The sequence below is a fragment of the Sminthopsis crassicaudata genome, chromosome 3 (assembly GCF_048593235.1).
Source record: "Sminthopsis crassicaudata isolate SCR6 chromosome 3, ASM4859323v1, whole genome shotgun sequence".
In the NCBI taxonomy this organism is placed as follows: Eukaryota; Metazoa; Chordata; class Mammalia; order Dasyuromorphia; family Dasyuridae; genus Sminthopsis; species Sminthopsis crassicaudata.
The window spans coordinates 147,976,458-148,003,046 of record NC_133619.1 but is presented as its reverse complement, the minus strand read 5'-3'; the positions used below and the strand labels follow the sequence as shown (position 1 = coordinate 148,003,046).

At 32.6% G+C, this 26,589-nt stretch overlaps 1 protein-coding gene across 1 annotated transcript in view; it reads left to right on the top strand.

Annotated features, from left to right (window-relative positions):
- The window catches only part of ABCC4 (ATP binding cassette subfamily C member 4 (PEL blood group)), a 270,694-nt gene that overhangs the window by 212,485 nt on the left and 31,620 nt on the right, over positions 1-26,589 (top strand). Inside the window, 4 exon segments of the mRNA XM_074299360.1 lie at positions 1,533-1,633; positions 3,026-3,217; positions 8,231-8,386; positions 18,978-19,067. Of these exon segments, the coding sequence (XP_074155461.1) occupies positions 1,533-1,633; positions 3,026-3,217; positions 8,231-8,386; positions 18,978-19,067 (539 nt within the window).

Genomic DNA, 26,589 nt, shown 5'->3' with positions numbered 1-26,589 from the left:
GGAGATGGAGGAAGAGTCAGCCGGTGCCATATTCAGCTTTCAGACCATATCTTTCTCCTGCTTAAGTAACTTCCCTATTGTGGCTTGCTGGGGCCTTCATGGTCAAATACAAACTCTTCTTTTTTACATGTAAAGCCATTCATCCCTGGGCTCCAGCCTATCTTTTAAACAGTGTGGGTCACTCTCCCTCATGCAATTTACATGCATTTTAGAGAGAATTTCCTCAAAGTTTGCATTCAATATCAGAAGAAGTATTGAGGCAGTTTCTTACAAAGTGCCATAATTCATGATGAACATAATTTGAAAAAAAAATTATCAAAATTAACTTTTGCTTTAGCAAATCTTGGTTTGGGTTTTGTATAGCCACGTAATCATGAGCAAGTCACATAAGTACTGTGAGCCTCTATTTGATCATCTCTAAAATGCAAATCATAATACTGCTTGGTGGTATTGTGAGATCTCATTAGCCTTCTTGTCATTCCCTTTATACCATATTTCTCCTTTTCCTTCTCTACTCCTTTGTACAGAATGGCCTTCATAACTGGATTGCCCTCCCATGTATTTACTAGAGATATTTCCTGCCTTTCTCCCATTGTTAGTGCCCACAAATGTCCTCCTAATTCTCTCATAACCCTTAATAACCCTTAGTGTTTATTTTCTATCTGACTTGTGCTGTATCTGCCTCATAGAACATAAGTTCTTTGAGGACATGGACTATCCAGTATCTAGTACACCAGAATCTAGTGCAATCTAGCCCAGAATCTCAGCCCAGAGTAGGCATTTAATAGATTCTTGTTAAATTGAAGTTCAAGTTAATTTTTTAAAAAAATAATTATACATCATTTATTTGGACATTAATTTTTTTTTAATTTTGAGATTCTTTTCAATAATGTGGTGATTCAGAGCAATTACAGTAAATTTGTGATAGAGAGTACCATCCACATCCAGAAAGAGAAGTATGGAGACTGAATATGGATGAAAGCATAGTATTTTCACATTTCACTCTTGTTTATTTTGTTTTGTTTTTTCTCTTTTGGTCTTTTTTTTTTTTTTTTTTTTTTTTTTTTTGTGCAACATGGTAAATATGGAAATATGTTTGGAAGAATAGCACATGTTTGGCCTATATCAAATTGCTTGCTGTCTTGGAGAAGGGAGAAGAGGAAGGAAAGTTAGAAAAATTTAGAATGCAAGGTGTTTTGTTTGTTTACAAAAGTGAATATTAAGCAAAGATAGTTTTGGTTTTTTTTGAAAAATTAGACACTATTAAAATTTTTAAAAATAAAAATTTTGAGTTCCAAATTATCTCCCTTCATCCTTTTCCCCACCCAATGAGAAGGCAAGCAATATGATAGCATAACCACTTTTAAAAAACAGGAGCAGGATATTCATAAATTATATTTGTTGATATGTTTGTGATTAAAAAAAACCTTCTATTTGGAATCTTTCACTTGTATGTGAGATAGATGAAGCAACTGGGCTTTGGTTTGATAATCCTGAATTGATTTTATTTCCTTTTCCTCCTCATCCTTTAGCTCTGAATGCTGGGCAAGTTGGGTTGGCATTGTCCTATGCCATCACTCTCATGGGAATGTTTCAGTGGGGAGTTAGACAAAGTGCCGAAGTTGAGAATATGGTAATATTTATCTTTACATTCTTAGTCTTTTCAAGTTCCCTTGCTATTAAGTGACATAAAAGCATTTCTTGTTGAAAATATTAAAACTGTTATTTTTACATTGTGGCTAACAGAGTTTTTTAGATCCTTCTTCCATCTGTTTAAAGTTAATGCAAAATAAAATGTAATACATCTTTTTCTCAGTCTTCTGTATGCTATGTCAGCAGGTTTTAGATTCATCACAAGCTGCCTTCAGATGTAATAAATTTCTCTGTAGGAGGCAGATTCTGAAGTACTAGTGAGGTTATTGCTAAATCTTTTAGAAAACTATGCTTTATTATTTCTTAATGAGCTGGTCCTCTTTTCTGATATAGAATGACCCAATATTTTGAGCTTATATTCAGGGGAAAGGTGATTATCCAGTTTTTGAATTATAGTATCTTTTAAGTTTTAGTATTTCCACAAAAAGATTAGGAAAGAATAGGAAGAAGTGTTGAGTTGGCTATTCCAATACACTAAGAGGTTGCTGAACGTTGAAGTGAAATTTCAGGTAGTACTTGATTTTAGCAAAATTTCTCACTGTCCTTTATGGAATACAGATTATTAGGTGGTGAATGCCCATCTTCTGTTTGAGAGTAAGAGTGTCAGATCATCAGCTATGTCTCTGATCACTGAATAAATCAAATCTCTGAAATGACTAAGGATTCTCTAACTTTCTTTTTTTTATATATTACACAGAAGGTAACTTTTATATTTCTCTCAGAAAGTCTAGTTTAGGAATAACCTTATCAATAAATTTGCCAAGTGATTTTCTCCCAGTTTTCAAGGGGAATATATTTTTTAAAAGCTTTTGCATGCCATTTTATTTGGCACATTGTATTGAACTTTTACTTTTTTTGAAGTAAGAAGTAAGAAAGACAAGCTCATGCACAACATGACAAATATGGAAATACATTTAGAAGAATTGCACTGTTTTATCTATGTTGGATTGCTTGCTGTCTAGGGAAGGGAGAGGTGGGGGGAAGAGGATAAAAATTTAGAACAGAAAAAAAGTTAATGTTGAAAACTATCTTTGCATGTATTTGGAAAAATAAAAAGCTATTAAAAAAGAAAAAATCGGGAAAAAAAGGCAAGTACAGAACTTTTTATGTATTACCTGCCTTGCACATAAGAAAATAAGACATAAGACTCCTCGAAAAGCACCTTCTCTCAATACTTTAGGTAAGTTACTAAAGACATACTTTGATTGGATCACTTATAAACAAGCTCCAGAATAATCCAAATCCATCCATATGACAGATTCCTAATATTTTTTTAAAAATAATTATGTAATCAATCACTTTTTGCTAATTTAAAAGAATATTATTGAACCAAACTAACTCTGGTGTTTATACCTTCATCTTTATTTTTTAGATGATATCTGTAGAAAGAGTAATTGAGTATACAGATCTTGAAAAAGAAGCCCCATGGGAATCCAAAAAACCACCACCACCAAACTGGCCCCAGGAAGGAGTGATCGTCTTTGATAATGTTAATTTCACTTATAGTTTGGATGGACCTGTGATTCTGAAGCACTTGACTGCACTCATTAAATCAAGAGAAAAAGTATGTGTTAAATGGCTTCTTTCCTTTTGAAAAAGAGTAAAGCATGCGACATGTTTTCTGCTTTTCAGTTTTTTATCCATTGTGTTTGTTGAGGGCTATCTTTATTCCTTCATATACACAATTAGCCTATTAAGATCTTAGTAAAAATCTCCTTAGAAGTAGAACACACCATTGTGGACTATCATTTTCTTTTTCCATTATTGACATGATTTGAATCTTGTATTATGCCTCATAATATATTTAATTTAATTAGATAAACATTTGTCAGATGGGCTGTTATTCTGTGAAGAATAAAACACGAATTTGGATCTTTACTTTAAAATCTGCAATTTTAGAGTATCTAAGACAGGTATCCAAGTTAACTCTGATTTGTTAAGCATATAGGCCATATTCAGAGTGCTCCTGAGATGCAAGAAAAAGTAGAAAGATAAGGAATTTAAGGAAGGATGCATGGAGCAGGTTATTCCTGAACTAGGACTTAAAATTCTGGGAAGTGTTTCAGCCAATAGGGAGCAAAAATGGAAGTATATTACAAACATAAGATGAATGATTGAAAGTAAAGAACATTTCTCAAGAATTCTTCTGTGTGCAAGCCACTGTTCTAATTGGTAGAAATACACTGCAAAACCAACGAATCCTTGGCCTCCAGAACCTTACATTCCAAGAAGAAGAAACTACATAGAGAGTTGCAGTGGCCAACAACTGTGTTTTGTTATAAGATGTCTCAGTACTGGTGAGTAGAACAACAGGGTAGTCAATTGATGTACTCTTTACAAAAACAATTGTATTGATTTGAGTTCAGTTTCCTTAAAAAAGCAGTCCCGTGGAGGGATTTCTGAAAATGACTGGCGTAAAGATCACTTGTTTAGTCATAATCTCTTCCCTTTCTCCCTTACTCTTCTAATTTATGATGTAACTTTAATGTCTAAGTATATGATGTGAGAGGTTGACGGAAAATTGTAGGTGTAATTGTAAGTTGTCTAGATGAGTGATGGGTTACATGTTTGAATAAAAATTTCATGAGATAAAGCTAAGAATATAGGTCAGAGCCAAGTTGTAGAAAACTCAGAATTAAAACTAAAGATTTTAAAATTCACTGAGGGACCACTCACATTTTCTGAACATAAGAATGAAGTGATCAGAGTTGTACAGTGGAAACGTTAGCCTGTTGTGGCGGCGTAGGATACATCAAAGTTGTGGTAGCTTAGGAAAAGGTGATTTGGAAATGGAGCAGGGGAAAGAAACAATGGGAGAAGTATGTGAAAAAAATTAAAGAAATAGAAGGAACCAGACTTGAGAACTGATGTTATGTATTCAGATAGCAGCTTGTTCTGTATCACTTTAATGCATCCTATCTTGTGTCATTATTTGTGCATATATTTTACCTTCTACTAGACTTATAAGTTACCTAAGGATAGAAACAAATTTTAAGCTCTACATTTTCCCCAGCATGTAGCTAGGTGGTGCAGTGAATAGAGCTCTAGGTTTAAGAGTCAGGAAGACCAAAATTCAAATCTAGCATAAAATACTTACAAGGTATGTGAATTGTTTAACCTCACTCTACCTCAGTGTGCTCACCTGTAAAATGGGGATAATAGTACTTACAGGGTTGTATAAAATAAATAAAATAGTAGATGTATAATAATAATGACCTAATGTTTATAAAGAGTTTTGCTAACAATTTATTATTATGCAGTATAATATTCAACATATAGCAGTCATTTTCATATACCTGTTGAATTGTTGGATTTGAATAGACTTTTTACATTATTTTACAATCCATGTAGGATTGCATAATGCATATAATAGGCAGCTAAGTGACACAACTGATAAAATGCCAAACTTGGAATCAGGAAGACTCATCTTCCTAAGTTCATATCTAGTCTTAGACAATTTCTAGTTGTGTGACCCTGGACAAATAATTTAACTCTGTTTGCCTTAGTTTTCTCATCTTTAAAATGGAACTGGAGAAAGAAATGACAAGTCACTCCAGTATATTTGCCAACAAAAGCCCAAATGGGTTCACAGATAATTGAATCAATAACAAATGTATATAATAAGAATTGTTAAATGTATGTAGAATGAATAGATGATATACTGATATAAAATAGGAAGGCAACAAATGTTTACCCATTACCAAGGTATAAGTTTATAATTAGTTTTAAAAGGTATTCTTTTAAACCCTTCACCTTTATACAGGTCCATTTCTTGTACTAGATCAATGATTTAATACCTTGTTGGCATGAAAAAATGAATATAATGCTGGATGCCTTAGCAGCATTCAGCAAACATGGATATAAAGAGTTGAAGATTGAATGGACAGAAAAGATTAATGATGTTGGTTAAATTGGCTTTGAAATGCTGTTTTTCAGTACCAGAAGGAATCCTGTGGTTACAGACACTAGAATCATAGCTTTAGAGCCTTAGAAGTTCCACAAAAATCATTTGGTCCCTGAATTCCTTCAACTCCAAATAGAGCATTCCTTCCTCCCATGCAACTTTCTTAAGCATCAAGTTTAACTGCGTTATTTTGAATTTGACTTTTAAGCTACAAACGAGGTAATAATATGTGAACTGCCTAAAGAATCCCCATTATACAGAGAAGCAAAAAAAAAACATTAGAAGCTGACCCCAAATTTGTATTCTGAAAACTTAAAAGAAATTGCAGGATTACCTGAGATTTTAAAAGGTTTTTGTGAAAATTGAATTGTAAGACTCGAGTTATAATGTTACAATAACTTGACTTTTGATTTCTTTTTTGGGTTCTGTTAGCAATATCAGATTTAGCTCCATTTATTTATCTAGAAATATTATACAGAAGCTTTAGTTATAAAAGAATTTTGCAGTAGCTATGACTTCATGCTCTTTATTCTTCTCCCTCCCTCTCTCCCTTCCTCCTCCTTTCTCTCCCTATCCTTCAGTCTCTCCCTTTGCTCTTTGCTTACAATAACCTGGTGAATCATGAAGTAGGAAGCATGAGCAATATTATCCTCATTTTCCAGATGAGGAATTAAGACCTAGATTTCACCATGACCTCACAGCTAGTAGTATGGTTCAGAGTGAGAATTTGAATTATGGGTTTCTAATTCTTAAGTCCAGTGTTCATTCTACTCCATGTGGTAGATGGAGTACTAGAGTTGAACGAACACAACCAAATGGACTCTCAGAGACGCTTTTCTCAGCTTATGATCACCTTTAATCAGTGGCATAAAAGTTGAAAATAAATCAGTGTTTTTAATGATTCTCCTCCTGCGGATTATTTGTTCTGTGAAAATATATGTGATTACTTGCAAAATTGCAGTTATGGTTTTGTAAATTAGTAATCTCTGTGTCTTGTCCTGCAGATCTGACAATCTGCTCTATAGATATTAGAGACCAGGTACCTTTTTTTTTTAAATAGAGTTGTGTTAATTACAGTGACCCTAAAGTAACAAAACCAAAAGGATACTATACAAGATAGGAAGTTACTTGTATTTGTGATCAACATGGTTCATACTGAAAGCAGTTAGATCCTTGCTGGCTCTTTTGGCTTTGATGAGTCGGAAAAGCAGAGAAATCCAGTAGAACCAGTTCCCATTTGGGCAGGGTTTTATTTATTGTACTTACCTGAAATCATAACTAACAATCCTAGTAATTTTAAATAGGCCTAAATGTTTTTCTACATTTGGGCGTGGCCAGTCTACCATTTATGGACAAGCTAATTTCTACATAGGAGCCACTAATCTGTACTCAAGGCACTCGTGTGTGTATGTGTGTATGTGTGTGTGTGTGTTTCTCATTTTTAAAAGAATATTGCTTCCTATAAAGAAACAGTCCTACCCAGGACTGCCACTAAATTATTTATGATCTTGAACTATGTCTTCTAACTTCCAGTTCAGAATTCTTTCAACTATCATGTGACTTTTGTGGCATTGTATGAGTAAATCTTGCCTAAATACAGATCTAAGGCACTTGATATAATAAAACTAATTTAGAAGACATTTTTATTAGGTTGAAAAATAATAGATTCAAATACATGCATTTTGATACTTGAAAAAATCATTTTTAGATTATGTAAAATAGATTAATTTATATATTAAGTTAATTGTTTCTAGTTCACTGTTTATTACTTCAATAAAAGCATTTCTTAAATTATCTTCACATGTTTAAGCCTCGAATAAAGATGCTTTCTATATTTGGATAATTGCCATTTGGTAGTTTCTAGTGAATCTTTAACATATCTAATAATATACTACACAATAATCTGATATAACAGACCTGCATTTTATTTGAAGAGTTTATTATTATGGTTTTATAGTGCAGTCTTTCTCAGTTCTTGTTTATTTTATCTGCATCTAGAAATGTGCCCAATCACTTGTGAAGATTTCTCAAATTGGGGGGTTTTTGTTTTTCTCTGGAGGAAAAAGCTTTATTCCCTTTATAACCTTCCTATATGAAATTTAGGAATGTTGTTTTATGAAATGTTTTGAACTGTTCAGATGAAAGAATCAATATAATCAGCAAGGACTATATTGGTGCTACTGTTATGTATAGCTAGCTACTGATCATCCAATTATAAATCAAATTACTAAAACCCACTTTCTGGATTTGAAAAATGTTTCCTTTCATTACAGTGAATAGTGTCTTGTTCATTATCAGGAATAGATTTGCTTTCCCTATCTCAGAATAACTAAACTGAACTAATATAGCCCTAGAAAATGGATATATTCTTGTTATAAGTGTTTTTTCATTCCAGTCTTAGACCTTTTATTGATATAGGAAATTCCCATGGAGCTGAATGCTCTGATATAGGAATGAAGATAACTAGAAGAACTGATTGGCATTAAGCTACTGATGACTTTTTCTTATCAGAAGTATAATTCTGATTTTAACTCTTTTTCATATTCTGCATGCAAATGTATATTTTTTCATTGAAGAAGGAAGGAAGAAATGGAGAATAAAAGAGAGAGAAAAGGAGAGAAGGAAGGAAATTACTGTGTTCTTTTAAAATCACTGTGTTGGTTCTGTTTATAGGTTGGAATTGTGGGACGAACAGGAGCTGGAAAAAGTTCCCTCATTGCTGCACTTTTTCGACTGTCAGAACCTGAAGGTAAAATCTGGATTGATAAGGTTATGACGACTGAAATAGGACTTCATGATTTACGGAAGAAGATGTCAATCATACCTCAGGTATGGATTTCCTCTGGTATTCTCTGTTATGACGTTTTAAATGCATTTTTTAATTTTGATTGTTGGTAATTTTCTTATTCCTTTCCATATAATATACACATTTTTTTTTAATGTAGCAGACTTTACAAATAGTTTTGTTTTATATAATGAAATAAAATTTCCCTAGTTTTTCAGTATTATCAATTGATAAACAAAATTCTGAGGACACTATAAAAAGTAAATCAAATAAATATGTAAGTTTGTTGCCTCTCTAGTCTTTCATTTACTCTCAAAATAATTTAAAATTTGCTCATATAAATTTCCCCTGTTCCTAGGACCCTAATCCCTACCCCATACAATGGCTTTAGGACAAAATAGAAATTCCTTGGAATTTATAGACTGGTTTTCTGAGTTTAATGTATTTTTCCTCTTTGCATACTCTAGTTTCTAACCAGATGGACTTGCTAAACTGTTCTCTTAATTCCATCTCTTATCTTTTCTTTTAGTTTTCTCCCATGCCATTACCTTAGAATGCCTTGCTTCCTTCAAGGTTTAGGTCATATCCTAACTCTTATGGTAAACCTTTCCCAATCTCCCTAATTTTTCCTATTCTTTAGATATGTAGTCATCTTAAATGTATTTCTCCTCTAGAGTAGGGGACTACTTTTAATTCCCAAGGGTAGGAACTCTTTTGTTTTTATCTCTAATTTCTCTATATTGGCTCATACCTAATAGTTGTTTAATAATGGGATTCTGTTGAAATTGAGCAAATATTAAACACATTCTTTCTAAGGCACTAGAATTTTTGAATTTTAATTCTTCTAAGGCAAGTTTGTAAGGAGTGTTAGGAATAGGAAACACAATTATCAAAGCAAATTGTCATCATTTCCTACCTAATTAGGAAAACGTAAGGCTGTAGCCACAACTCTGAACCTGAATGAAAGAGGCTCAGACAGCAAATAATTGATCTTGCCAAAAAAGGAGATCCGCCAGCCAAGGACAACACTGGTTCAGATTGCATACTCATTTGTAAAACCTTGTATTGAAAGACAAAAGAAAATTTTATGAGCAATATCTGCTCATAAAACTGTAAGGATAAAGTAGAGGAAAAAATAAGTTTATAAAAAACTTAGTTCCAGATCATAATAAGATAAGATGAAACCAGGAAGACATCAAACAAAAAAAATGGAAAAGATGTCAGCATATCTGTAATATAAAAAAGATCCCAAACAATTTGAAAATATCACTTATTAAAAGTTGAGATTGAGAAAATACAAATAGCTGCCAACCTATATGCTTAAGTATTATTTCTATAAAGTCTTATGAGAATTTTTTTACATATCAAGATCCATATGAAGATATGGAAAGGGAATAGCAGGACTTCTGAAACAAAGCCCTACAATAGGTTATATCTTTATAGTCATACAGTTGACCAAAATATACCAAATTCCACTGCCCTAATTTTTTGTTATTTATAATGAAGCATTTGATTTTTTCAGCCTTAAAAGTTCTCTCTTAACAGCTATGTCCAATGCATTTATAAGATCATAACATGCATAAATTCCAAAGGCTAGGAACTCTCTTTGTTTTTATTTCTTGCTTCCCCATATTGCCTCATACCTAGTAGGCATTTAATAATGGGATTGTTGAAATTGAGAAAAGATTAAGCACTTACTCTTTTTAAGGCACTAGAAAAGAAGATTTTAAATTTTGATTCTTCCATAGGCAAGTTTGTAAGGAGTGTTAGGAATGGGAAACACAATTACCAAAGCAAACTATCATCATTGGGATGTTAATGGTAAACATAGATTACAGTATATACCAATAGAAAGTCATGGGCAAAAAAAAGTATACTCAACTGTATGACCAGAGAAGTTGGTGAATTAGCCATTGAGGGCAGGGAATAATAGGAGACATGGTAAATTATTGAGCATTTATTAAGTACCTCCTTCATGCAAGAAGTTTATTAAGTGTAATATAATACAAAAACAAAATTAGCCACTGACCTTAAGGAGCCCACATAATAATAGGGAATATCGAATGAAAATAACTCTGTGTGTGTGTGTGTGTACACAAAATAAATGGAAGAGAATCTCAAAAGACTGGCATTGTGTTACATTGGAATAGAGATATAGTAAAGAATGGGGCACGGGGTGGGGGGCAAGAATGAGTTATGGACAAAATATTATAGACAAGTTTAAGGAAGGAGAAAGCAACTAAGAATTGATAGAAGAGGGAATATCTGAAATTGAAGGGCAATAAATATTTTTATCAATAGAGACAGAAGAATTGCCCTGAAGTATCAAGATAGACCTATACAAGTGTTGTAGATTCAATGGAATATAAGTAAGTTAAAGGGAATAAATGTTTAATAAAGTTGGAAAGATAAATTAAAGCCAAATTGTGATAGGTTTAAGAGACAGGGCAAGGTTTATATTTTGTCTTAGTGGATATTGGAGGCCAAAGAAAGTTATTTGAGCCAAAAAATGTCAATTATAAGCATTTGCCTTAGGAAGATTGAGAATGATGCCTTGGAGTAGGCAAAAGACTTATGAGCAGAAAGGCCTTTTATCTAAGTATGAAAGGATGAGCTTCTGAATTAATGAAAAAAGACACAACCATGCGCTGATTTTCTGGAATTTGAAGAGAGGTAAACAAAATATAGAGCAAATAAGGTTGACTTTGTCATTTGGGAAAGTTCTAAAATGTATTATTAAATGATAGATATGATAGCATTGATTCCCAACAGCCAAGCATGACTGCAACAAAAATAAATTCTTTTTTTTTCTTTTTTCCTTTCTCTCTTCCTCCTTCTCTCCCCTTTTCCCCCTTCCTTTCTTCCTTATTTCCTTTCTTTTTTCCTTCCTTCCTTCCTGAAGTTAGGGACTATCTATTTTTGTATTCCCAGCACTTAGCACAGGACCTGGAACATAGTAGAAGCTTAGCAGATTTTTATCAATTCATTGATATACCATGACTTTTATCAAGCTACATTCCTTGATTGATAGACATCCCTTGTGTTTCCAGTTTTTAGCTATCATTTAAAAAAAACCTGCTATACATACTTTTTATACATACAGAATTTATTTTTTCCTTTCATTTTTCCTTCCTTTTAAATGTGGGCCTAGCAGTAATATAGCTGAGTCAAAGGACATGCTGTTTTGTAACTTCCTGTATATAATTCTGAATTGCTTTTCAGAAAGATTATATCCATTCATTGGTCTACCAACAAATACATCAATCTGCCAGATTTTTGCTTTTTGTTTTTTCTCCCACAGCCCCTTCAGCATTTATTATTTTTCTTATTTTTGGAATATCCCCAGAACTTATAAGATTAACATTGAATTCAATTGAAACTTTTATTCCAAAGCAATGTCTTTCTTAGTCCAATTCATTTATAGTGGTATCCTAACATTTAGAGAGGTTGAGTACCTTAAGAAACTGTCTCCACTGTCATTGGTAGTTGGTTTGTTCTTTGTTTTGCCAGTAAACTCAAGTTTCATTTGATTTCTGAGTGAAACAATTTCTGAGCAAAGATTGTTTCCTTTTTTGTCTTTTAAGGGCCGAGAAATTTTGAGCAGAATCTCAAGAACAAGACCCACTAGTGAGAGAAAAAAAATTGTGCAATGGGGATAAATGTCATAATTTATGAGTATTTAGCACAGGAGAGAAAAGAAATTTTAAATGCCCATTTCCTTCCAGATTTGAAGACTAAATGGAAATCATGTCCTGGGCCTCTACTTGCCCCCTTTTTTAAAAGCCAGGGAAATTTGGAACATTTAAGGCAGCATGAGAGTAAGAAAACAATGCTATTTTTCTAAAGTGAATCCCTTTTTGACAACTTCCTGGTTCTCTAGGATGGGAAAGATGGGGATTTCCAGGCTTAGCCTCCACAGCTGGGTCTCTTTATCTCTTCTGACTCATTAACAAGACAGATTCAGGGAGATAAGAAAATAGAAAGGTGGTAGTGAGGATTGGGACTGGAGAGGGGCTGTGAAAGATGTTGGTCATGGTTTATGAGTGAACCGTCAGTGAAGAGTAATGTCACTATGTTCTGAACAAAGAAGAAATTTGTCCGCTTGGATTTTGTGTTTATCCATGGGAAGATAGAGTAAAATTATAATAATCACGTGTTATTTATAGCTTTAAAGTTTGCAAAGTATTTAGATCTGTCATTTTCTTTGCTCTTCACATCCTTTGATTTAGGGCATTTTTGTCTTCTCTTTAAAAAAAAAAAAAAAAAAAGATGAAAAAGCTGAAAAGGACAGAATTTGAACTCAGGTCCTCTAGTCCAAATGTCCAGGAAAACTTGGCTTCCCAGTTCATATAGAGTGCTTCCATTTGAACATCACTGGTTCTGGGGGTGAGAGATCCGGTTCAAATCCTGTTCCAGATGTTTCCTGGCTTTGTCTAGCTAGGCAGCTAGGTGATGAAGTGGAAAGAATGAGTTGGAAAGCCATTTTTTCCTGAGTTCCAATGTGGCTTCAGACCTTGCTGTCATCCCAGGAAGTTCTCTTCACATTGTTTGCCTCAGTTTCCTCATCTGTAAAATGAGCCAGAGAAGGAAACACCCAAATTGGGTCATGAAGAATTAGAAATAATTGAAGAACAAGGAAAACACAATTTTAGAGTACTGTTCCAGAAGATAGAAATAAAAGGTAAATTGAGGACTATTCTCACAATCCTCATATTCTATTTATGATAGGAGCTCAAAAACTCCTTACCAGTTAAAATTCTCCTCCTTTATTTTTTTAAATGTACATTTTATTTCATTTAAATTGCAACATGGTCATGACCTGAAGGAGTTAAGTGAACTTCCAAAAGAACACAGAGGTGAAATTACACTCAGGGAGTACTTTACTTATCTGTCAGTGATCTGGCAAAATGTATTTCAAAACTTTTTGGATGAATTCTACAGCCCAACTCTGATCCTATTGCACAAAGAAACTGTTTACAAATGGAGAGTAATCCCATGCAAATTTAGGAATTATGAATAGCACCCTAAGGGCTGGTGCAGATCAAGGGCGGCTCTGTATCATGATTACAATGGAGTGGTTTTTTTTTTTTTTTTTTTTTTTTTTTTTTTTTTTTAATTTAATTGATTTGTGGCTTTTGCATCTGGGTTTTTTTAGTGACTTGTAGAGGTTCATGCACTGCTAGGGTATTGTTTTTTTTTTTTTTTTTTTTTTTTTTTAAACCAGTTCCACCATTTTACATATTTCTTTTCCTGCTCTTCTCCCCCCATCCATCCTACCCCCAGTGAGAAAGAAGAGTAGATTATAAGGAGAGCAGCTTCTCTTCAAAACCTCTTTTTATTACCTGCTTTTCTTCTTTCTTTTCAAGAATAAAACCCAAATAGAAAGAGAGGGTATGCTATTACTAGCAAAGAAATACAATTGGATTGCAGCCTAATGCAGCTCTCCTTTTGTTTCTGTACACTGAAGGCTTCATTAACGCACAGTGGAACTACTGGCTGGAGTTAGTGACCTTTTTGTATCAAAAAGAACTTTACATGGACTTAAATTCTTTTTCTTTTGTTATTGCACAATGTCCTTTTCTTCTGAAAATGGATGATGATCAGTTCACTCAAAGGCTACAGGATTGAGTGGGGTGGGGAAACCCAACCTTAGTATAGATTGATTTCAGGTTATTTCCTTCATATGAAAACAGTGAACTCAATTTAATCAACTTCTCAGGCTTTGGAAACAAGAAAATTTAAAAAAAAATGCTTTCCCCACATTTACTAAATAGCAGAGATGTTCACTCTTTATTCTTGTATTTTAGTTGCGGGAAGTTTCCTGGATTTGGAACATAAAATGATTAGGTGAAGTAAAATGTTTTTTCTTTTATCTTTCTAGTTTATAACTAGTTGTATGGCTTTCAGAGTGCTCCCAGTGGGTTTTAAGTGTCTGAAGGTTAGTAGGTAGGATTTCTTCTTGAGATAATGAGAGGCTTGTATTCCAACCAGGTATACAGAGTGTGGTCTTTGAGGCTTTCTGTTGTGTGGAAGGATTATCAGTTTTCTACCACTAAACTGTTTGATTCAAAGTGGCCATTTTGTGTGACACTTCTAATGTGGATTTGTATTGCTTTAGTTGCAAAGTACAAAATTACCACTGCATCCAGTAGGGTTTTTTTTTTTTTCTAACCTTTATCTTCTGAATTGAAATTAAAATACAAATTTGGCATTGTCTAATATATGCAACTAGAATCAGGGCACCTTTCCCCCCTCTGACCCATTCTGAGTTTAAATTAAAATGGTCAAATGCATTTTAAAAATAGGTCTGACATATACTTATACTGGCTACATCTACATGAAGGTTGTATGTCTGTGTAAAACTACTTGCAAATGGTATGCCTTTTTCTAAGCTGCAAGCATTTTTACAACACTTATTTACAGGGTTAGGTTATTAACTCCATCTCCTGAAGACAGCTATTTTAAATAATAATTTCTATCAGAAAGAATAATTAAAAATGACCCTTATCAGCTCTTGCAGTACATGTCTACTGTTAGGACTTTTATTACCCTTATGAAGACATTATAATGGGATTTCTTATTTGGCAAGCCTATGAAAGTGGAATGAAGTAGGAGATAAAATGAGCAAGATATATAAAACACATCAGCATATTAAAACATATGTTGTTAAATTACTTGCTGGTTTTAAAGGAAAATGTTTCTTCCATCAGTTAATGTTTTATTAAACCATTTTTCTCATTCAACAGGTTTTGATGGAAGTTTTACTAATTGAAATAAATATCTTTGACATGTTATAACAAGGAAAAAGTTTTTTTTTCCCCTTGCCCTTTTATTTTTATATTGCTAAGTCAAGCAAGAAAGATTGATTTGAAGTTCCTTTTTTGAATTGACAGAGAAAACTTAGAGAAATACTGTAATTCAAATGAACTTTAAAAAAAAATTTCATTGAGGTGATTTCTCTTTATGACACCCTGATTTGGAGTTAATAAGCCAGAAACCTTAAAAAGAAAAGGGTGTTGTGACTCATTGTTGTAACAGAAACAGATTGAGCATCTGTTCAATTCTTCCCGAATTCCAGGATTTCTGCCCTGACCCCTTTGAAGACCAAGGTGCCAGCACCCTTTCCTAGTCCCCAAGGTATAAAAAGAATCAATCATTTTAGATTTAAGGAGCTTGTTTCTGGAAGAACTGAGTTTGAGGAGCAGTTGTTTTTATATTGGAGCAGACAGTTGAACTTTTCAGTTTTTTGAAATCATATATTTCCAAAATCTCCATTTACTAAAGTTCTCAAACTATCAAGCTGTTCTTAATGATGAAGGAAGACCTTCTTTAAAAATAATCAAAAAACAAACACACACACCCCCTCAGTTACTGTTAACATCTCCTAAAATCTAATTTTGTAATTAGGTGGAATTGTTTGTTTCCCTCAGAAATAAGGTAATTTTCAGCTGCTAGAGGAGAGTATATTATGGGGGGAGAAAGATTTCTTTAACAAGTCAGTTTATTTGGGCAGTGCCTTGGGAAGCACTTTATTTCAGATTAGAGTGGTGGTCATTTCCTTTTTAAAAAATAATATTTTTTTTTATTTTTAATATTCCTTTTAAAATTTTGAATGTGAAATTCTCTCTCCCAACCATCCCCATCCACTGAGAAGGTAAGCAAAATGATGTTTATTGGACTAGGTCATTTCCTAAATTTAAAGCAAGTAGTTTTGGTTTTGTGAAGCATTTTTAATCTCTGCTTTTCAAGTTCTGTGAACCTAGTTCCTACCTTGGCCCAACTTAACCTTTCATTGAAGTCCAGATTATTAGCTGGACTCTGGTGATTACACAGATTTAAAGAAAAATGGAAGAAATTGCTGAGGAAAGTAAGTAATTTTCCAACAATGGAGATGAAATGGATGTAGACATTCAGATAACCTAGGTTTAAGGCTGCACTGAAGCACCAGAAGGTTAGCTCATTTGTCTTCTGTTTCTTGCTATTATATCAGGGAAGAAGATTTCTCCAAATAGTGTGGGTAACATGGGGGCCCATAAAATAATCTCTCATCTTCTTTCTCTCTAGATTAGGCAAGTTGCTTTCTGTAAGCCTGGTGTGAACACAATAGAGAGAATGAATTATTTTACCCTATAGAACTCAGTAGTAGCCTGGCCTTGAGGTCAAGGATAAATTTTAAAATAATTTGGTCCAATTAAGAGAAAATTCATTTGATTTCCCCAAAAGCAGTTTGGAGCCAATATTCACAATCAGTATGTATATTTCTTAAAAGGCAGTAGTAGTTCTTGATATCACATTAGTTTCTTGATTCATTATAGCCAGCTATAAGACTCATTTAGAGCCTTTTAAATTCCTGTCCTATGCTTTGGAGTACATATTTTTCAATAATGACACCATCCATCTTTATTGTCAATTTTCTCCCCAACAATCCTAAATCCAAGTTGATAGGAGAAACCACGAAATGTCTCTCTGTCATTATTTTTCATGGTTAGAAGAAGGAGCAGTACACCTATCTATTTTATGTTCTTAGGCTTCTCAGATATTGAGCAATGGTCAAAAAAGCATTAAAAAATATGCAGAAAAAAACCCAAAATATTCTAGAAAGGGACACAAGGAAACAAGGCAATTTTCTTTATGTATTAAAGAAATATATAGTATAGTATAGTATTTAAAGCTATAATATAAATTTTTAAAATAGTTTCATATCCTTTGCTCTTGATATATTATAATGTTCATATTTGTTAAATTCTTAATAAAATAAGGATTTTTTTTAAATTGAGGAATGATACTTTATTAGGACCATTGCTGACTTTCTCAAGACCTATTCCCAAAGGACTTAGCATTATGATGAAAAAAGGTAGTTGTCTTTTTTCCTTAAACAAAAGATATTTTGTTAGGGTAATTAAAGTGATGATTTACAGCCAGACCTTCTAAGCCATGGATTCTTTTTGTGTCATGGACCTGTTTGGCAATTGTGAAGCCTATGACTTTCTCAGAATAATATTTGTTGCCAACATTCACAAATGAGTGAAGCCTCTAGATTCAGTTGTTTTCTTCGATCCTGTTCAACTCTTTGTGACTGTTTTGGGTTTCTTTGGCAAAGGTATTAGAATGCTTTGCCTTTCCTTCCCCAGTTCATTTTACAGATCAAGAAACTGAGGCAAAAAGGATGAAGTGACTTGTCTAGAGTGACACAGATTGCAAATGTCTGTGGCCAGATTTGAATTCAGAAAGGCGAGAGTTCCTGGCTCCAGGCCTAGCTTTTCTTCAAAATAATGTTTTTAAACAATTGAAGGGAATGCTAAATTTCAATTACAGGATGGTGAAAATAAAGATGTATTTTTTTTTCCTATATAATTTCATGAATCTCTTAAAATCTATCCATAGATCCTTGGAGAGTCCATGGATTCCCATTAAGAACTTCTCACCAATTTTAACCTTCTTGGCCAACAGATGTGGAATCAGAAATAGTGCCCAGGATTACACTGGTGATAGAGCTGTGGTTTTAAACCAAGTCATCTGGCCCCAATCCAGCACTCTTTCCCCTAAATCATATTCCTCTTTCCTGTTTGTCCCCTGTTTGGGATATATATATCTCTGATGACATTATTGCAGTGTAGGATAGACGACCAAAGTGTAAATAATGGAGTCTAATAAAATTACACACTCTTAGTTTTTTTATTGTTTTTATTTTAAATGTGAAGTTCTAGACATATATACTCCGTTCATTGCTCCTCTGAAATCAGCTAGTTTTGTTCTTTTGCTATCCACTTCCTTATATGCCTATATATTCCATGTATGTGTATATATATATTATTGTGTTAAATGAGCCACAACATGTGCTTGTTAAGTGCATAGTGGTTTCTTTTTAAACTTATATTATCATTGGAGTCCAGAAAGAAACATAAAGAAAACAAAAAGAAGCATAAAAAATAAACAAAAATATCAGGTCCCCAACTACTTCTGAAATTGAGAAGTGAGTTTTTAAGTGTATATAATTTGATTATAACACTTCTCTAAATGGTTTTCATCTTATGGTTAATAATAGTAGGGCATACATCCCAGTGGATGAATGGAAAAGATGAAGTAGATATCAGTTTGTCTCTAAATAGAAAGGGTGCTGCAGTTCTCATTAATTCATTTCTCCTTCAGGCAGGAACAAAAAGTCCCAGTTGTATTAGTTGAGAAGACTCCCCATAGTAGCAGTATCTTTTACCAGTGGAGAAAATGTTCTTGTTTATAATTCAGTGATAGTGTAATGATGTTTAGCAATTTTCCCTCAAGTCACAAGTCTTAAATAATCATGCTATTCATATTTCCCAGGTACTACACCTGGATCTGCCATTGATTTTTATTGGTTTCCTTGAAGTGAGGTTCATCAAATAATTTAATTGTGGTTTTTCCTGTTTGTTAAACAAATATCACCAGAAAATATTTTATCATACTTTTTTCTTCTCTTTCTTCTTTATCCTCCTGTTTATTTTCTGCTATATAGCTATCTATGATATAAGTGCTATATGGAACAAATATAGAAGCTATATATATTCACTAGCATCTATTACTTTAAGGTAGAGTCATTTTTATGCTTTATTATGTCCATCTACTCAATGATAATGATACATTTTATTGAAATTTTAGGAACCTGTTTTATTCACTGGAACAATGAGAAAAAATTTGGATCCTTTCAATGAGTACACAGATGAAGAATTGTGGAATGCCTTGAGAGAGGTAATTTATAAAATTTCCTTTATTTCAATTTTATATATTTGTATTATCATATAAAATGGGAAGTTCTGAGAGGAAGCTTATATGTTTAGTTATTCTCTTTTATTTATTTTAAATCTTTTTTCACTGTAATTTCCCTCAGTAACTCTTATCCCTCACTTTTTCTGAAAGCTATCCCATTTTTTTAAAAATAAAATTTTTAAAAATTAAGGGGGGGGAGTGAATTAATGGATTCATTATGCATTTTTAAACATCAGAATGCTAACAAATCAACAGAAATTAAACAACAAATGCCAACAAAACAAAGAATGCCAACTTTTAATAAGCCTAAAAGAAGAGATAAAAAATTAAAGAAATATATAAACAGGAAATAAGAACAATAACCCAAAAAAAAAGCTATAGAAATTGTGAAATTAAAAGCTGTTTCTTTGGTTAAAAGTTAGTTAATTTTATTGATATTTTCAATCTGGTTAAAAAGAATGGAGTAAAACATATACTGAAGAAAATAATAAATTGTTCAAGTAAATTTATAACAAAGCCAAAAGAAAATAAAAAAGAATTATCAGAACCTATTAAGTACTATTACATACTAAGAAAACTGAGAACACAAAAGAAATAGCGAAAAACAAATCTATATGTACACACACACACACATACACACACATATATATATATATATATATATATATATATATATATATATAACTACATGCACATATATATATTTTTAACAAAAATATAAACCTGAACAATAAAGACCAAACTGAATAATCAAATATCAGAAAACTAATTGTTCCCATTAACCCATTAGATTAATTCTGTCAGATTTTTGAATGACATTTAGTACCCATACTGATGCACAAATTATTCTCAAAAATTGCAAAAGGAGACACCCTACCTATATCTAAACCAGAGAAAATTATTGAACAATATCACTAATTACCGCTGATTTTTAAAATTTAAATAAAATTCTGTTGGATTACAGCAATTTATTGAAGAAATATTCATCATGAACAAATTAGACTTATACCAGCAATGCAAGGATGAAAAACAATCAACATAAGAATGTTAAAAGTAAAAACACCCCAAACCACATGATTATTTCCATGGTTGAGAAAAAAGCTTTTGACAAAGTGTAACATTCATTTCTGCTAAAGATCCTAGGAAAAATAGGCATGGAGAGATCTTTTTCTAATAACATAAAAAGTAGCCCCAAACAAAAACAACCTTCTTATGCAATGAGAATACTAGATCTTTCCCATAAATTTTGGAGTGCAGTAAGGATGCCAGTCAGTATTATTTATTATAGTTTTGGAAATTCTGGCTATAGCAGTAAGATAAAAAGAAAAAAACTAAAAGTGTAGAGTTAAGTAAAGAGGAGATAAAATTATCTGTTGATGATATTATAGTTTACTAAGAAAACATTAAGGAATCTGCAAAGATACCAACTGAAACAATAGGTTCAGGCAAAGTTATAGTCTATAATACTCAACATCAACTACTTTTCTATAAAATAGTAATACAATCCAAGACAATAATGCAGAAATACCTTCCAAAGTATTATAAAATACATAAAATATCTAAGAATAAATCTACCAAGGCACACAAAACACTTGTATAGATTTTATTCTGAAGTGATTCTTAAAGAAATAAAAGATACTTAATAAAGAAATAGCTATAGAAATGTATAGTCCTAATGTCTGCCAATATAATAAAAACTAAAATACTAACAAGGTTAATTTATACTTTTAATGCTATGCCAATTAAATTAGCTAAGAAATATTTTACAGAACTGGACAAAATAACAAAATTCATTTGGAAAGATAAAATATTTAAGGGCAATAATGAAAAGAGGTATGGATGGAGAAGATAATAATACTACTATCCAAGAGATAACTAAGGTAATACTTCTTAATCACTTAGGGCCATACAGAGAAAAATGTTTCCTTAATGTAAAATATAATTAAGGTCAAAGCCTTTTAAAAAGCATCATTTTTAAGATAAAGATAATATCTTAGTAGGTATGTGTAATAGATGGCAAGAAAGATAACTTCTTTTATAGACTTATCAGTGCATTTCTATGAACTGCTCTTTCTCTTCCTATTATAATTTCTACGTATTTGTTTCTTGCTATGTGTATATTGGCCTTGTTACTTGCTCCAGCTAGATGTTTTGATCCTTAGGGGCAGAAAACAGGTCTTTAACATTTCCTTTACTTTCAGGTTTTCTTTTAACATTATCTACCACAGTGTGAAAAGTTGGTTGTTGTGTGTGTGTGTGTGTGTGTGTGTGTGTGTGTGTGTGTGTGTGTGTGTGCATGTGCATTCATTGGTTTTGTTTGGTTTTGTTGGAGTTTTAGTTTGGGTCAGAAAATTATTTTAGGAAACGTCCTGTGCAACAAATTCCACTAAATTCAATTTAGCAAATGGTCTGTAACTTATAAGTTTAAAAAGGTTTGCATCACCCAGAGGTTGAGTGACTTGCTAAGTCACACAGACAGTATTTATCAGAGGTGGGTTTCTTCTTAAAGCCAGTCCACATCTTTCTTCAGAATTTAATAAATACTAAGAATCATAGAATCTCAGAGAAGAACTCTGTCGTATTGTTGTTATTCAATTGTTTCAGTCATTTTGATTCTTTGCAACCTATTTGGCGTTTTCTTGGTAGAGGTGCAGAAGTGGTTTGCTGCTTCCATTTCATAATCATTTTATACATGAGGAAACTGCATTAAGTGGCTTACCCAGGGATGCCCAATTAATACCTGAGACTGAATTTGAACGATCAGGCCCTCCATCCATTGCACCATCTAGCTGTCTCCTAATACTCTGTCTTCTACATAAATCCACACTTCTATATATCACAAAATGGCTTAATGATTTGTAATTGTTTAGAGATTGTATAGTAATTCTTTACTCAAAAAAAAAAAAAAAGGAATAAGAAAACATGTACTCATAAATGAGATCTAAAGTAGTTGAATCATTGCTTTTGGTTCATTGTTTTGGTTTTGATTTTTTTCCTTTTACCAACATAGTTTTCACTTATTTTACCCTTCTAGGGATGTCTCTGAAATCTTAATGTGTTGGATAAGATATTTCTGTGCATCATTAACTTTAGAAGCCAGACAGTTTCTTACCTGTAATTCTTGTTTTTTAGAGGTGTGTCTATGATAAATCTTTACACATCCACCCAACTTCCCAGAAAACTTGGGGATTTTTTTTTTTTAAATCTAGGCTCATTACTTCATCTTCTCTTTGGAAGGTAATTGATCATTTGGGGGTATTTAAGATTGTTAATCTCTACCTATGAACTGGATACATACTTATTCAGTCATGGTATTGCTTTTGTTACACACCTTAAGAAACTCTGAATTGCAGTTGTAGGTAAATGATTTCACAACTTGTTTCATAACTAAACATCCATTGGTTCTCTAGCTAATAAATTAATCCAAGCAAAATCCATTAAATCTTCCCTGATTCTACCGTCCCATGTCACTTGTTCTTGATGATCCCTCTTAGTTCTCAATTGAAGTTTGTTCTGTACTTCTCTAATGTACATGATATGTAATAAACATGCACATATATCATATAGTAGATATAGACTTCCTACGTCTTTCATCTTAGCTCTTGTCCCTCATCACCAGCTACTTAGGAGACATTTCAAAATGGATATCTAATTATCATCCAAATTTAATAACAGCTGAAATAGAACTCATTTCTTTCTCCAAACCCATCTCTCTTCAGAATTACCCTCATTCTTTTAGAATTTCCACCACACTTCTAATCCTGGCAGAGAGGAAACAATGTCTGGTGCAAGTATGTATGTATGTATGTATGTATGTATGTATGTATGTCTCTACATATCTTATGTATGTGTCCATATGCCTTAGCCAAAGAAAAATGTATAAAATTCTTGAGGGCAAAGACTTTCACTTTTGTCTTTGTATTCTCAGTGCCTAATTCAATAATTGACAAATAGTAGATGCTTAATAAATGTTTATTGGTTGACTGATTGATATTTAACTGATTGGTGGGCTAAAATTATTTTGAATTTTCTGCCAGTTTTTCAAACAATTTCATTACAAGAGTATATGATTACATTGTCTCAGTAAGCCTTGTTCATATTTTAAAAGGATGACAGTCTTGGGGGAGGGACAGGGAAATCTAGCAGTGTACTCTTAGATATAAGAATTTGAATAAATAAAGGCAACTAAAAAGAAACTGAGATGTTATTATAAAAACAGTTCTATCTATAACAAAATTCTTTAACTTTGAACTCTTGGCAAAACTTGTTTCATTCTTAGAAGTATTTAAATTGTCTGCAGTAGAGTTCTTTGTTGTTTTGTAACTTTCTGAGAAATAATGAAAATGACAAATGACAACACAAAAATGGAATTTTAGAATGTCTAGGCAGAATTCAAACAAAGGCAAGTTATTAAGTATTTTGATAACCAGGTTGCATATTTGGAAATTAAATGAAATACAGGCCCACACTATTAGTCTTTCTTCAAAAAATTGTTAGATACTTAGATGTATTAAATATATTGGGCTATTTTCATTGCTTCATAGAAAAATTTCATTCTTTAAAGGGCCTTAAATCCATTCCCTAAGGATATTCAAATCGCTCAAGTTTCTTCAATTCCTTTAAAACTGTCTAGTAACATAGACAGCTAGGTGGTGCAGTAGATAGAGCACCAGCCCTGAAGTCAGGAGGACTTGAATTCAAATCTGGTCTGGGACACTTAATACTTGTAGCTATGAAACCCTGGGCAAGTCACTTAACCTCAATTGCCTCAGAGAAAAAAATAATAATAATAATAATAAAACTACCTAGTGGGGAAGGGAATATTCAAACTCAGATTTAACCCATGTTCTCTTGTCATATTCCTTTTCTTATTATTGTCTGCCTGTTTTTTTGGTTATATTCATAGTTCTCTTCTTTCCATTATTATATTCTATCCAATAATAACAAATAAATTGTTAATCATGGGCTGACATGTTGTTGTTAATATTTTTATCATTATTTACTGGAGTAGAACTGATCATTTTCAGAAAACACCAAACTGGAAAGTTTAACCAGCAATCTAGGTTATCCAGCAAACCAGGGTTATCATTGGTTTGGGATTCAGTAAATTAAAGAATTTTCAGTTCCTTCATGATGTAGTAATGAATTCAATTGCCATTCTGCCTCTTTTGAACAGCTTAAATGAACTTTCTCATTATTAGAGTAGTTAACAGGAATATGTACATATAGAGAGAGACAGACAGAGGGTACAGGTGTAAGTTGACTATGAAGGGATGATATCTAAAAAGAAAAGAGGTGAGAGAAATATACTGAGAGAAAGGGAAAGAAAAGGAAAACAGGCTAAATTATCTCATATAAAAAGTCAAGTTTTACAAAGGAGGGGAAGAGAGGGAAGTTGAGTGGGAGTGAGTAAATCTTATTTTCATCAGAATTGATTCAAAGAGAAAATAATAAATACATTCACTCAATTGGGCATAGAGATATGACTTACCCAGGAAAAGACTGGAATAAGAAAAAGGAGGCTAAGGTGATAGAAGGGATGGCATATTGCAGGAGGGGGGTTAGTCAGAAGCAAAACACTTGAGGAGGGGACAGAGTGAAAGTAGAGCAAGAATAAAATAAATGGGGAGATAGGATAAAGGAAAATACAGTTCTAAGTTATATTTGGGGAAAACAATTGAAACAAGTTTTTCTAATAAAGACTTCATTTGAACTGAGTCAAATTTATAAAAATAAGAGCCCATTATCCAACTGATAAATGTCCAACAGATTTAATCAGTTTTCAGATGAAGTAATCAAAGATATCCATAATCATTTGAAAAAGAAAATTGCTCTAACTCACTATAGATTAGAGAAATAAGATTGGCTAATAGAACAAAAAAGGAAAATGAAAATGTTGGAGGAAATGTGGGGAAAATGGAACTATAATGCGCATTGTTGGTAGAATTGTGAATTAATTCCACCATTTTGTAGAGCAATTTGGAACTATGCATAGCAATAGCAATACCAGGCCTGTAACTCAAAAGAGTTAAAAAATAAAAAGGTAAAAGGCCTATGTGTACAAGAATATGTGTAGTAGCTCTTTTCTGAGAGCAAAGAATTAAGAATTGAAGAAATATCCATCAATTGGGGAATGACTGAATAAGTATGGTATGTGATTACGAGGGAATAGTATATAAGAAATGATGTGCTATAAGAGCTATAATAAGGAGCAGGAAAGGAGGGGCAGCTAGCTGGCAAGTAAATTGAACACTAGCCCTGGAGTCAGGCAGATCTGAATTTAAATCCATTCTCAGATACTTGAGACTTAATAGTTGTGTGACTTTAGGTAAGTCACTTAACCCCTGTTGCCTGGTCAAAAATAAAAAAGAGAAAGAAATGATGAATAGAATGCTTTCAGAACAACCTGGAAAGACTGCCATGAGCTGATGCAAAACGAGATGTATTGTGTACAAATTAACAGCAATATTGTAAGATGATCAAGAGTGAATTACTTAGCTATTCTCAGCAAACCGTGAGAATTTAGGGTGAAAAAATACTATCCATCCTGAAGAGAAAGGATTGATGAAGTCTGAATTGAAGCATGCTTTTTTTTTTTTAAACTTATTTTTCTTGAAGGTTTTTTTTTGGGGGGGTATCTATATTTCCTTTCACAACATGATTAGAATGGAAAGGTATAATGTATATCAAATTGCTTGTCTTCTTAATGAAGAAGAGGATAGAGGAAGAGGAAAATTTGTTAACTCAAAAGTTTTAAAAACTAATGTTAATTTAATGTTATTTTTATGTAACTGGTGAAAAAATAAAATGCTAAAAATTTTTAAAAGAAGATTACATTTCCAAATGCATACTGAAATTCAGTAAGAAAATGGAATTTAGAATATAAAAATTCAACTTTATGCATCTTTTCAGGCATAAAAAAAAAAATGGAAATATTTGTACATGATTCAGTTTGCCCCAGAATTTAAGGGTATGGGAAATTTCAATATATTAGAGATAAAAAGATAAAAGCTGCATGGAAAAATTAAAGACATTGGTATTATATAATTTAAAAAAGAAAAAAAAAGCAAGTTAAAATAATAGAATTTTAGAAATTGGCATAATTTTTTCAAATTACCTGGCCCATCTTCATTATGAATTCTCCACTGTTGCAAAGCAATGTTACTGAAACTTATGTTACTGAAATGAAAATTCACTGCTTATGTCCTCAAGGAGATTATTAGGTTGTAAGACATGAATACATGCCTATATTGTGTTGGAAAGACCCTATGAAGAAATGGACAGAACAAGATATGAATTTTTATAATTTAGCCTAGAATTACACATCTAAATAATGACAAAGCCAGAATTAGAATGCAGGTTTCCAGATTATATTCTTGCAAAGTCAGTGTTCATTTATTATTGTAGTTAATGGATGCTTTACTTGTCACCATTATTTAACAAATTGTTCTGTTGATCCCTGGGGTTTCCTATATGTAATTATTATGTAAACTCCTCAAGGGCA